Here is a 14,059-nt window from a genome sequence, read left to right as displayed (position 1 = left end):
ATAAACAAAGAGTCAGGAAGGATGTCAGTATAAATGAGAAACTGTGAATATCAAGCTTTTCACCCAATTTGGAACCTACTGCAAATTATTATCACTGACTTAAACAGAAGTGAAACAAAACCCTAATAACAAAACTAATTTATTTTTTAGTCAATGGAAACTAGTTGATCAGAGTTATAAATATCCTGCGAATGTAGCATGTATTAAAAGTATTATTTAATTCCGCCAGAAATCCTTCTGTTTTTGTTAATTAATGATTTTGTACTGTGTTTCACATGTGTTTGGTGCCCTCTGTTGGTCGCGAGTGGCTATTGTATTTATCCTCCCGGTTTTCGCCAGAATGTTCTAGATCTGGCTGAGACCGGTACGTATCGTTTACAGCGCGACACTAATGTGTAAAGTTTGTAATTTAAGTAATCTGTAAGTTATTTAAAATGTGTCATGTGTTTCATACGATCATAGTAGTCGAGTTGCTTCATTCTTTTATGGTTTATTTTCATTTTTTAGTTAGTTCAGAGTGTTACAGCAAGCTAGCAAACATGTATTAAGGTTGCTAGCTTGCTTGTGTAAGTGCGTAGGTGTCCGTCATTTTGTGTCCTGAAGAATGCCTTCTGAACTGTGTATTTTTTTTGTTAGGCATTTGACCAAATGATGAATGTTTTCTGTTCTTTTGCTGAACCTCTGAACAGGTATGTTTTGTTGCATAAGACTCATGTTGATTTTGTAAATAGAAGATTTGATTATTTTAATGATGTGTTTGATTGAATGTGAGACATTCAAAGGTAATTGTAAATTATAGTTTTGTTATTTATTTTTATGAATACTTTGAGTATTTTGGAACTTATTATTTTTTATATAGGTCTTTTTGTTTTTATTAGACACCAGAATGTTCTAGATCTGGCTGAGACCGGCATGTGACCAAATGATGAATGTTTTCTGTTCTTTTGCTGAACCTCTGAACAGAAATAAAAGTCCTGTGTCAAGAAAAGAACAAGTCCTGGTCATCCATTTTTAGACACAACGCAGAGAAAATCACCACCAGAGAGAGACCGGTTACACTAACAGGAGAGGTAAATATCAGAATCAAAGAAACACTCTCCTCATGTTTCAGAGAAACCTAACACCAACAGGAAATCCTTAAAATCAGACAGTGTTGTCATCTCATACCTTTCCAGAGTTCTCCTTGGGTCGAAGTCTGGGAGCAGTGCAGGAAAGGCAACCTGTGGCCTCATGTCAGGAGGCACAGTTTCACTGGAGGCTTCAGGACTAGAGGCCTGGGGCTGGAGTCCAGCAGGGTGCATGAGAGAAGGCTCATTGGACGCTGTCGCCAGCTCAGTCCTTGACTCTGCAAGGCCGTTCAAATCCTCGGTGGCTGCTACAGACAAGGCAGCCTGAGTTCTTGGGGCGTCCAAGAGAGGCTCGTCTGTGCTGGGAGGCCGAGGTGGTGCCACAGAGGGTTCCTGCTCCTCCTCTGAGGACAAGTTACAAGTGACTGACTCCCTGTCTGAGGGACATTCACCTGAATTGGCCACTGCATGTGGGAGATTAACACATGTGCAGTGCGTGGCGGGGAGGGGAAGCTCCTGTTCACTTGCGGGAGGAGTGGTTTGAGCTTCCAGTCTCTCCACGGGGGCTTCAGGCTGCACGAGCCCATGTGAGGAAGACCTCTCACCAACTGGCTGCAGTCTTGGCGCATCATCTGGAAGAAGGAAAAGAACAGATGAATACATGTGTTCAGAATTCAATCAGCAAAAGGTAATATTTGTATCACAAACTACACTTAACAGTTCTTCACATAAGAATGTAATAAAAAAATATAAATCTGTTTACAAGCTGTGACATGTTGTGACTGTGACAGTTTCAAGTTCAACAAGCCTCCTAATTAATGGAGATATGGGCTTTACAAGTTTATTTTTTAGGGGTTCTCTGACTTTGACTGGTCATATCTCCTTTAACATGAGAAATAAACCACAGTCACAACAGTGTGATGAATGGCAGAGAGTGAATGTGTCAGTATTATCGTCCTGTCTGTCCGGTGTTGGGCAGTGAGCTGCGTCTCACCAGACTCTGGGTCGCTGCTGCTGAGCTCCGGCTCAGGTTGGTCCTCATTGTCTGCTGATGACGGTGATGGTGTCTCAGTGATCATCTGCTTGTTGTTGCGCTTCCTGCCCTTTCTGCGCTTTTTGGCTGTGCTGCTACGACGAATAAACAAAGAGTCAGGAAGGATGTCAGTATAAATGAGAAACTCTGAATATCAAGCTTTTTATCCAATTTGGAACCTACAGAAAATTATTATTACTGACTTGAACAGAAGTGAAACAAAACCTTAATAACAAAACAAATTTCTCTTTAAGTCAATAGAAACTAGTTAATCAGAGTTATAAATATCCTGCTAACAGGAGAGATAAATATCAGAATCAAAGAAACACTCTCCTCATGTTTCAGAGAAACCTAACACCAACAGGATCCTTAAAATCAGACAGTGTTGTCATCTCATACCTTTCCAGAGTTCTCCTTGGGTCGAAGTCTGGGAGCAGTGCAGGAAAGGCAACCTGTGGCCTCATGTCAGGAGGCACAGTTTCACTGGAGGCTTCAGGACTAGAGGCCTGGGGCTGGAGTCCAGCAGGGTGCATGAGAGAAGGCTCATTGGACGCTGTCGCCAGCTCAGTCCTTGACTCTGCAAGGCCGTTCAAATCCTTTGTGGCTAATACAGACAAGGCAGCCAGAGTTCTTGGGGCGTCCAAGAGAGGCTCGTCTGTGCTGGGAGGCCGAGGTGGTGCCACAGAGGGTTCCTGCTCCTCGTCTGAGGACAAGTTACAAGTGACTGACTCCCTGTCTGAGGGACATTCACCTGAATTGGCCACTGCAAGTGGGAGATTGACATGTGTGCTGAGCGTGGCGGGGAGGGGAAGCTCCTGTTCACTTGCAGGAGGAGTGGTTTGAGCTTCCAGTCTCTCCACGGGGGCTTCAGGCTGCACGAGCCCAGGTGAGGAAGACCTCTCACCAACTGGCTGCAGTCTTGGCGCATCATCTGGAAGAAGGAAAAGTACAGATGAATACATGTGTTCAGAATTCAATCAGCAAAAGGTAATATTTGTATCACCAACTACACTTAACAGTTCTTCACATATAAGAATGTAATAAAAAAATATAAATCTGTTTACAAGCTGTGACATGTTGTGACTGTGACGCTTTCAAGTTCAACAAGCCTCCTAATTAATGGAGATATGGGCTTTACAAGTTTATTATTTAGGGGTACTCTGACTTTGACTGGTTATATCTCCTTTAACATGAGAAATAAACAACCACAGTCACAACAGTGTGATGAATGGCAGAGAGTGAATGTGTCAGTATTATCGTCCTGTCTGTCCAGTGTTGGGCAGTGAGCTGCGTCTCACCAGACTCTGGGTCGCTGCTGCTGAGCTCCGGCTCAGGTTGGTCCTCAATGTCTGCTGATGACGGTGATGGTGTCTCAGTGATCATCTGCTTGTTGTTGCGCTTCCTGTCCTTTCTGCGCTTTTTGGCTGTGCTGCTACGACGAATAAACAAAGAGTCAGGAAGGATGTCAGTATAAATGAGAAACTGTGAATATCACAGTGTCCTAAAGAATGCCTTCTGAACTGTGTATTTTTTTTGTTAGTGTTGAGATATCTATGTTTCTCTATAATGCTACAACTGTTTCTTATATTTGGAATGATGTATATCTTTTTGACTCAGACGCAGGGTCAGGCCCAGAGCACGACCACAGAAAGAGCAGGTGTCAATCAGAGTGTCAATCTGACCCAAAATACAATTCGGAGAAAAGTGTGTGATGGAAATTCATTGTATGAGCCAGAACTAATACAATGAGGTGCTTCATGAAACATGGTGAGAAAAAGATATGAAATCCTCCTGAAATGTTTAATCTGCTGGGTCTCTCCACTGTAGCAAGCTCCCTGTTTGCCAAGGCCACAGTAGTGGGACACCTGGTCAGTTGAAAGTGATGTGCTTGCAAAAAACTGCACTTTGAGGAAACAGTGTACATCTGGCCAATGGCTGAATTCCCTCAGGGAAAAAGAACCGCCTCTGTGCCCACCCTGTGTCTGATTATATATACTGTGGACTTAGGATTGAACTGGGCTTCTTCTCGACATGATCCAGTGAACCTGGTGACGTGTCCGGCAGAACCCCAGAGACTCTCTGTAAGTATTTCTTTATTTTACAATAAATGTTCAATTTCCAGAACTTCATGTATAAGTGTCTAATTATTCCTTCTCAAATCCTGGATCAACAAACACGTTTGTCAAATCGCCGGAGGCGAGGTCAAGTTTAGTGCCTGGCGACGACATTAGGCATTTGACCAAATGAATGTTTTCTGTTCTTTTGCTGAACCTCTGAACAGGTATGTTTGGTTGCATAAGACTCATGTTGATTTTGTAAATAGAAGATTTGATTATTTTAATGACGTGTTTGATTGAATGTGAGACATTCAAAGGTAATTGTAAATTATAGTTTTGTTATTTATTTTTATGAATACTTTGAGTATTTTGGAACTTATTATTTTTTATATAGGTCTTTTTGTTTTTATTAGACACTAGGATGTTCTAGATCTGGCTGAGACCGGCATGTGACCAAATGATGAATGTTTTCTGTTCTTTTGCTGAACCTCTGAACAGAAATAAAAGTCCTGTGTCAAGAAAAGAACAAGTCCTGGTCATCCATTTTTAGACACAACGCAGAGAAAATCACCACCAGAGAGAGACCGGTTACACCAACAGGAGAGGTAAATATCAGAATCAAAGAAACACTCTCCTCATGTTTCAGAGAAACCTAACACCAACAGGATCCTTAAAATCAGACAGCTTTGTCATCTCATACCTTTTTCCGAGTGGTGGAGGATGGGGGTGAGGGGCTGGACTGCAGCACTGAGAAGCGGTTGTGGCACGCTGTGAGTGATAGTTCTGTTCCAGAGATGAAACGTTACAAGAGAGATAAGTGAAAAATAACGATTGTGGATGATCAGAGTCATGGTTCAGTCATTTAGAGGAAGATGCTTCACCTGACTCCATATACAGGATATGCTGTAAGTTACTGTTTAATATCAGGGTTTCATCAGTTTAAATTAAAACCTTTTTGAGAATATACTGAAGGAAATTCTCGTAAAATGTAATAGATATGAAAGACTATCAGACTCCCAGATTTCTAACAGGCTTAATATCTTAGATGAACCATCGACAACGACAGCTAAACAGAGCGGAACAGTCGAAACATTGTGAAGTATGTGACACCCTGTCATCAAAAACTCCAAACAGCTACAAGACAGCAGGTAATGTAGCGTGAACTGCACAGTGAACCGACAGCTTCAAAAGTCATGTGGTGTGACCTCACCTGAGTCACTGTCCTCGTCTCCTCCACTGCAGGTGTTCTTGTCCATTTTAGGCTGCAGAAAGAGAAGTGATTATGATCACTTGTCACATTTCCAGCAATAAAAACTACAGATGACAATAGTACAAAATATGAAAGGAAAAGTCTGAAAGTTTAGACTGAAATCTACAGGTAAAGATTTCCACTCTTCCGTGTTCTCAAAATGTCCAGCAGAGGGAGAACTAAGCTTCGATGTTCCAACGAGACTGAGTTTTCAAAACAGCCTCCAGATTCAGCACAGACCATCAGGCACAAGAAATGAGCCTCACAGCCGTTCACATTGACTGTGCTCAGTTTCTGCTCAGAGGTCACTGCTGATTTCACAAAATCTACTATATTCAACTTCTCTTGTTTTGATACATTTTCACAATATTAAACTCATTATACAAATCATTATGTATATTGTTAAATTGATTTACTCTGAGTTGAGGGCGTGCAATCGTGGGCGTGAGGAGGAAGCATGAAGACATTTAGTGACATTTCAAATCTCTCCGATCAAACTATCATTAATCAAAATTTCAGCTAAAGCAGTGATGTCACTAATAACGAAAATACACTGATACTCTGCTGCTGTTGTGGATAACACAATGTGTGAGAGTGAAGACGAGAAAAAGAACGGAGCCTGAAGAAAAAAAAGAGATCACAGATCACATATCAATAGAATCTATATCAGCTGATCAGACATCCCTGAGCCCTCGTTTACATCTTCCGCTGCAAACTAAAAACATACCTCAACTATACCTTGAATACAATTTGAAACTAACAATTTAGTAGCACTTAAATGGCACTTACTTATAGCACTTTGTAGTTTTGCTTTATTTTTGAAGAAATGGTACTTTCTTGATTCTTGTCGCTTTGGATAAAAGCGTCAGCTAAATGAAATGTAATGTAATATAATATAATCTTGTGGAAATGCAACACTGCGACCAGGAGGAGCAGTCTGCAGTTTTCCAGCAGAGGTAAGGATAATATAAACAGATAAAAGTGAAATATCGCAGCGTTCAGAGTTGACAAACTCCTTCTCTGGTTGAGACTCACTCTTTCTTCTCTGTTGACTTTCCTTCCTTCTCTTCCCAAGCTTCGTAATCGGCCTTCTCCTCTCCGTTCTCTGTGGGCTCTGCATCGCCTGCTGCCGGCTCCTCCTCAGGAGAGGGCGACTCCTCCGAGGCTTCGGGCTCTGAGGGGGAGACATGGATTAGCGAGAGAGGACAGAGGACCCTTTAAGTATTGACTTGCCCGAGATATTTGTTTTTTGACAGTCTTAGTGTTTTCTCAGGGGATAATTTGTGGATGTTGATGAAAGGGCCGACATCTATGAGTGAGTACAACGTCATGGACTTGATAGTGACAAAATTATCTTATTTGTGTGATGAACATGTACATTTGAATATGATGTGGACTCTACATCAGCTTTATTTATACTTCTAAGTAAGTTCTATGTATCTGTGCAGTGTTAAAATTGCTACATATATATAAAGGTATTATTATGGTTATGAAATTAAAAAAAGTGATGACCACACCTCCACCTCAAGACTCAGGGAGGTAGGTGTGTGTGTGAGGGGCATCAGGGGGACCGGCTCCGGGCTGGGAGCTGGAGGGCTCTGGAGCTCGGGTAATGCTCGACCCCGGGGGCCTCACCTTTCTCTGCTGCAGCGGAGGGGCCTTCTCCTGGGTCGGAGTCGCTGCTGCTCAGCGTTTCGGCATCGCGCACACGGCATGAATCTGCATGGAAGAGAACAACACACGCCGGTGCTGGAGTGAGCGTGAGAGGCGGAAAGGAGCGGACACCCGGCGGCCCCTGCGTGTTCTCCGGTACCGGCTCCGTGTAGCCGTGCACCCGGCGAACAACAAACGACACCGCGTGACGAACTCACCTCAACAGTCGGAGGAAAAGTGAAAGAGTTGTAGTTAGAATCCTACGGAGTACTCGAAGTTAGAGGAAGAACACGTGGGAAAAGACGCTAAATAGGAATAGTTAATAGGTTTATGTTATAAACTACTGGACCAATAACCACACAACTTGCTAGAAGGAAGCTGCATGGATCAGAGATGAACCTATACGGCTCTGTTGAGCTCTACTGAGTGCCAGTCTAGTGAATGAATCTGGAATCTTCTCTCAGAAAACATTCCCCCCCATAGGGTTTGTAGTGTGAAGCTTATGAGGTGTTTTATAAAGATGTGATCGAAAACGTCAGACCAAGTGAATCCACTTTATTTCAACATACAGGGGGGATTTCTACTGTATTTAATATTGTATATTCTCTGTCTCTCTGCAGCACACCCTCTTCACAACCATTCACAAACACTACTCCGTAGAGGAATGGAAGAACTTTGCTGCTGCTCATCCAGAATGCATGGAGGTGAGAGTCGCCCACGTCTCTACAGGAACCTGAGAGTGCACATTTTATTTATACAGATCTTTTCCACTCTTCCTCACAGCATTTAGCGGCCAGCTCCGGCAGCAGCAACGCAGACCTGGAGAAGCTGTGTGCCATCGTGGAAGCCGTCCCCACCCTCAAGTACATCTGTCTGGACGTGGCCAACGGCTACTCCGAGTACTTTGTGGAGTTTGTGAAGACGGTCAGAGGGAAGTTCCCCAAACACACCATCATGGTAAGAGAGAGGCCGGCGGTTGTGTGTCCGGTTAGAGCTGCGTGCTGAACTGTAACGTCCTCTGTGCCTCTGGAGGCCGGTAACGTGGTAACAGGGGAGATGGTGGAGGAGCTCATCCTCTCCGGGGCCGACATCATCAAAGTGGGCATCGGGCCAGGTGGGTGCATCTGATCATAGTCTGAAGAGTGGGTCCACACAGAAAAACACACACACACACACCCACAATCTGGGAGGAAGCTGGAGAAAACCAATGTAGACACTGAGACAACAGGCAAACTCCACACAGAAAGGCTCCGGCCAAACTGGGATTAGGACCGGTAACCTCCTCACTTTGTGCTGCCCCTCCAGGTGTTTTCTCTTTTTAATTTATAGTCTCCAGGTGCTTCTTACAGCACATTTAGCATATCTATGCATTATAGAGTCACTGAGTCCATGCTCCACTCTCAGGGTGAGAGGTACAGCTCTCAGGTTGCTACAGAGAGACTGGAGCACTGGTTTGATTATGAGGTGCTGTACGTGAAGTACATATTATTATTATTATAATATATAGTGGTCTGAAGATTGACTTTTCCAATGTGTGTGTTGCAGGTTCTGTGTGCACGACGAGGATCAAGACCGGAGTGGGTTACCCACAGCTCAGTGCTGTCATAGAGTGTGCAGACTCAGCCCATGGACTGAAAGGACACATCATCTCTGTAAGTACAAAAACCAAGTATTATTGTAGAGTATATATAATAAGTACACTATACTTAAAGCTTCTTATTCTGCTGGTGGGCATCAGTCACCTGTCAAAAATATCAACTATGTTCAAGTCAGGTAAAGATAGTGTAATAATAAACTAATATTAACCTGATCCATAGATTAGATCAATATAAGAGCCTCAGCTTTTAAGAGAATATGTTTATCTATGCCTCCGCTCCTCAGGGGCCGGGGCCGACTTTGTGATGATGGGGGGAATGCTCGCCGGCCACGACCAGTGCAACGGGGAGGTCATCGAGAAGAACGGCAAGAAGTACAAACTCTTCTACGGCATGAGCTCCGACACGGCCATGAAGAAGTACGTGGGCGGGGTCGCTGAGTACAGGTGAGACACTGGTGTCTGGAGATGCTGCGAGTTTCTGATTCATCCTGATGATTCAACAAAGACTTGTACTCACTGGGCCTGAGTTCTGTGTGTGTCTCCCTCCTTCTCCTTCAGGGCATCTGAGGGGAGGACGGTGGAGGTGCCGTACAGGGGAGACGTGGAGAACACCATCCGTGATGTGCTGGGGGGGCTGCGCTCCACCTGCACCTACGTGGGCGCCGCCAAGCTGAAGGAGCTCAGCTTGGTCAGTCAAGCCACATGTTCACTTAGCGGATTGTAGACACACACACACACATATAAGGCTGCGTAATATGCATTGTACATGTGTTATGCAGAGTTCAAATGTGCAATATTAGGACAGTGGTGTAACATTCAGGAGGAGAAACACACACACACACACACACACACAATGACCTGACCTGTGTCTCTCAGGATATCTGCTGTCATGAATGTTATTTTCCTGCAGGTTGACTTGAAACTTTCTCCCAGAGGCATCACCTCCCTTCAACCTACAGCGAGTGTGTTTACATGCTTACAGACATAATGTGCTATTGATTTCATTTCTGAATGGGTCATGTTCAAATGACATGTTTCAGTTATAACAACCTAGGGACATGAAACCCTCCACTGAGGCATGCGTACTTCTGATATCTTTCTAAAGACTCGTTTACCCTGAGCATTTCTACAGTAACAGCATATAAAGGATGGGAGCTAACACTTTGCATGTAAACACACTCGGCAGCAGGAGTCTGATACGTCTCCGGAGACCGTTCGGTTGGAAGGAATGTTTCAATCAATGTTTGCAAGATCCCAGAAACGCCGCCCTTTAATTGTCACTGGAGAAATCATCATGTCGCAATAAAGTGAATGCAGAGCTCTCTGCTGATTTCACCTCTCGTGTTGATCATTACTCGGAGCTTCTCCGAGCTCTGCAAATCATTTTCACCACCACATTCGACTTTCTTTATGTGTCTTTTTATGTCTGCATGCTTGTGTCGGGATGATTCATCTGAGTCAGAGGAACCTGAAGATGAGCAACTGTTTCACACATTCAGTATATTTCAGATGGTTTATTCTGCTATAGAGACAAATCTGAGCCGACAATTTTCTTGGAGTTTAAACATGTTTGTTTTTTGACAGCTTGTTGACTTGCTAAGTTTGAATTATTTAACTATCTAACTATAACTAACTCAACTGAAACTGGTTGGTTACAAATACTACTGTGCCTGAGGTTCAGTGAGTGTTTAACTTCTTGTCACAGAGAAACAATTGAAGCAATTTAACAAATTAAAATCATGACAAACATGAACTGAATCAATATTTGTGAATATAGATAAACGACTCCAGAAAAACCTTCATGGGAAATAAAGTGGAACAAACATCTGTTTACCTCTGTCTAATGAGACACAACAAAACAACTTCTTCTGATCAGCAGTGGTAGACAACCGTTTTGTATCTGTAAACATAAGTGACTTGTTTCAAGAGTAAAAAAAACAAACCCCCTTAAGAACACACACGCACAGACACACACTGACAGAGAACTCATATCCTGAAGCATGAGCGTTTAACCTTCACTGAGAAAAAGCAACAGTAGCAATAAAAAAACATTTGTACAACATTTGCATATTTAATTGTAAAGTTAATATTTCAGGGTTTTGGGTCTAATCTTCAGTTCTGGAAAATACCTGTTAAACAATTATATACAGTCATATTTATCAATGCAAATTTATTGCTTGGACATAAACTAAATCATTGTCAAGTAATTGAATCACCAGTCAACCAATAAGTCTCCGGTATCCATGTTCACAATGGGTGTGTTTTGGGCGATCTGGTGGTCACGTGACCACATTGAGCCGGACAACACTCCAACATGTCATAGCTTCATAAACACACAACCTAGATACACACATACAAAAGAGGGTACAAATAAGAAATATATGAGGCGACAAGCTGCTGAGACACTTTCAACGACACAGTGCTGTTTGACTGTTTGGGCTTCGTCAACTTAACAGACCAAACGAGTGGAACCTGTGTCGTTGATCCTGAAGAGAAGGCAGCTCTTCGCTCAGCTGCTTCTCCTGGTCTGATCACACAGGTCTTCTGACGATGCTACGGCAACTTCCAACACAACACAACTGTCTCAGTTCATCACACACAGACACACTGAGTCATATCCCCTACAAGCACCAAACCATGGAAGGAACAAATCATGAGAACGAGCTTTTTTTAAATACTTTTTATTGTCTTTGTTTATGTTTTTCAAAAGAAAAGGAAGAAAAAAGAAAAAATAGGAAGAAAAAATTCCAGACGTAAACATGTCGTCCTGCTGTAAGGACGTAGTTCTGCTACGCCCTGTCCCCCGGGGGTCTCCTCTCTTCAATCATCTTGGGACTCCGCCTCCCGCAGCCAGGTGAAGAAGGCCGTGACGGTCTTGAGGGCCACGCCATTACCCAGCTGATCGGCCAGGTCATTGCTCATCCCCGACTTGCAGAACGCGCCCTTGGAACTGACGTCCTTGTCATACATGCAATGGAAGAAAATCCGGAGGAGGTCTGGAGAACAAATACATGTCAGTTATTGTTTCAGCTGTGATGATACAGAAATAAATCCCATGCTCTGTGAAGTGAGACCAATTCCTAATCTTATCAATTCAATTAATGAGATTTGTATCTAGATAGGAAACATTAAATGTGATGGTTTAGAAATTACTGAAGACGGCATTGTGTTTTGCAAAAGGGAATTGGAGTCGGAGTGATGTTCCTCAAATTACCAAATGAAGTTAATGTCAGTGGAGAACAAATTTGAGATTCAAAGTTTAAACCAAATTGTTCCAAATGTCCTTAAAGTGCTTAAAAAATAAACGGAAATCTGAAAATCTACAATTCCATATAACAAGGCGAAGTTCTTCTGCTGATGAGAATCATGTGACAAGAAGCAAAGCTCCAGAGAAGCTACTAAATGGACCTTGTAGTGAGAGTGATCTGTTACACTGGTTTGATCACAACTGAGAACTTGTTGCACAGTTTATTCTTAAGAAAAGAAGAAAAAGGATCATGTGTGAGTTTCATTTGGAGTGAACTCTGATGCAGAACTTACCCGGAGGCTGATCGAGGGCGACGATCAGCGCCTGAAGTTCCCGAAGAGCTTGTATCTGTTGCTCCCTCTCTGAGTAACGGTACTCGAGTGTTACAGGCACTCTCTTCTGAAGGAGGGCCGCGTGCACTCGACAGTTGGTGTTTCCTGCACAGTGAAGCAGGAGGCAGAGTAAATTCATGCGCTCGGCAGAGAGTACATATTGTAATCAGCGGTGTGCGATTGGAGCAGAGCAGAGGAGTGTCTGCTCCGGATGGTGGAGAGCTTACCCTTCACTGCTGCCTTGCACACAGCCGTCATCAACTCCCTCAGGTAGGGAGACGAGCTCTTCTGAGTTCTCTCCAGCTTCTCCTGAGAAACGGAGAACAGAGGAGGTGAGGAGGAGTATGTTTTCATTTGTTTTGTTAGTTTGTCAGCAGGATTCATCCAAAACTACTGAAGTGATTTCCATGAACGTTTGTGTGACCCAGGGGGGAAACCATAACATTTTGGAGCACAGGTGGATCCAGGAATTGTATTGATGAGATCTTATCAACAGTGGTGGACCAATATCAGCCTCAAGGTCCGAAATATAAGTATATTCTGTCACTTTACAATGAGGTGTAACTCAGCCCCACTCCGTCTGCCCTTCAGGATTTTTACCACTAACTCGCAGAGACTGGTTGATGTCACTTTTCGTACCTTCACACAGTTGAAGATATCCTCGTCACTGGCCATGTCCTCCAGCAGGAGTCTCAACATCTGGTGTCTCAGCTCCCCGGGAGACCAGCTTCCTTCAGACAGAGTCGCCTCAGAGCTGGAGGCGTCTGACTGAAGACACGGGAGTTTCTGTGACTTCTCACCAACTGGCAGTCTTGGCGCATCATCTGAAAGAATTCAATCAGCAAAAGGTAATATTTGTATCACAAACTACACTTAACAGTTCTTCACATATAAGTAATGTAATAAAAATATATGAATCTGTTTACAAGCTGTGACATGTTGTTACTGTGACAGTTTCAAGTTCAACAAGCCTCCTAATTAATGGAGATATGGGCTTTACAAGTTTATTATTTAGGGGTTCTCTGACTTTAACTGGTCATATCTCCTTTAACATGAGAAATAAACAACCACAGTCACAACAGTGTGATGAATGGCAGAGAGTGAATGTGTCAGTATTATCGTCCTGTCTGTCCAGTGTTGGGCAGTGAGCTGCGTCTCACCAGACTCTGGGTCGCTGCTAAGCTCCGGCTCAGGTTGGTCGTCTTTGACACTCTGTCGAGTTGGACTCTCCAGCAGCTCCTCTGAACTGTTTCCCCTGGTGAATGGACCAGGCATAGACGATGCCGGGGAAGAGCTCTGCAGCTTGTCGCTGCGCTTTCTGCGCTTTCTGCGCTCTCTGCCTGTACTGCTATGACTGGCGGGGAGGGGAAGCTCCGGTTCAATTGCAGGAGGAGTGGGCTGAGCTTCCGGTCTCTCCACGGGGGCTTCAGGCTGCACAAACCCAGGTGAGGAAGACATCTCACCAACTGGCTGCACTTTTGGCACATCATCTGGAAGACGGAAAAGTACAGATGAATACATGTCTTCAGAATTCAATCAGCAGAGAGTGAATGTGTCAGTATTATCGTCCTGTCTGTATGGTGTTGGGCAGTGAGCTGCGTCTCACCAGGCTCTGGGTCGCTGCTGCTGAGCTCCGGCTCAGGTTGGTCGTCTTTGACACTCTGTGGAGTTGGACTCTCCAGCAGCTCCTCTGAACTGTTTCCCCTGGTGAATGGACCAGGCATAGACGATGCCAGGGAAGAGCTCTGCAGCTTGTCGCTGCGCTTTCTGCGCTCTCTGCCTGTACTGCTATGACTGGCGGGGAGGGGAAGCTCCGGTTCACTT

General features: G+C 43.9%; 2 protein-coding genes across 2 annotated transcripts; one reads left to right on the top strand and one right to left on the bottom strand.

The window, feature by feature from the left end:
* Positions 1-1,695: 1,695 nt before the first annotated feature.
* Positions 1,696-7,107, bottom strand: LOC128462175 (translation initiation factor IF-2-like). Its single transcript, XM_053447474.1, has 7 exons — positions 7,098-7,107; positions 6,442-6,580; positions 3,399-3,532; positions 3,005-3,031; positions 2,500-2,863; positions 2,067-2,195; positions 1,696-1,699 (listed from the first exon to the last, which is right to left on the bottom strand). Exons 1-7 carry the CDS (start codon positions 7,105-7,107, stop codon positions 1,696-1,698), a joined length of 807 nt encoding a protein of 268 aa, XP_053303449.1.
* A 563-nt stretch (positions 7,108-7,670) lies between these two features.
* Positions 7,671-11,187, top strand: LOC128462174 (GMP reductase 1-like; the record flags this gene model as incomplete). Its single annotated transcript, XM_053447473.1, has 7 exons — positions 7,671-7,763; positions 7,843-8,016; positions 8,092-8,173; positions 8,605-8,736; positions 8,941-9,100; positions 9,215-9,344; positions 11,113-11,187. Coding segments are annotated over 7 exons (846 nt in total), but the record flags the coding sequence as incomplete, so codon positions are not given.
* Positions 11,188-14,059: the final 2,872 nt, after the last annotated feature.

Source organism: Pleuronectes platessa, chromosome 18, assembly GCF_947347685.1.
Source record: "Pleuronectes platessa chromosome 18, fPlePla1.1, whole genome shotgun sequence".
NCBI classification, from domain to species: Eukaryota; Metazoa; Chordata; class Actinopteri; order Pleuronectiformes; family Pleuronectidae; genus Pleuronectes; species Pleuronectes platessa.
Note: the sequence above shows the minus strand (reverse complement) of the source record. Positions and strands in the feature narration are given on the sequence as shown.

What these genes read in the sequence shown, in the direction of transcription:
- LOC128462175 (XM_053447474.1), bottom strand. An exon ending in GCCAAGACTGCAGCCAGTTG is followed by an intron (nt 2,864 to 3,004) that starts GTGAGAGGTCTT and finishes TCCCACTTGCAG; the next exon opens with TGGCCAATTCAGGTGAATGT. An exon ending in CCAAGGAGAACTCTGGAAAG is followed by an intron (nt 2,196 to 2,499) that starts GTATGAGATGAC and finishes TATTCGTCGTAG; the next exon opens with CAGCACAGCCAAAAAGCGCA.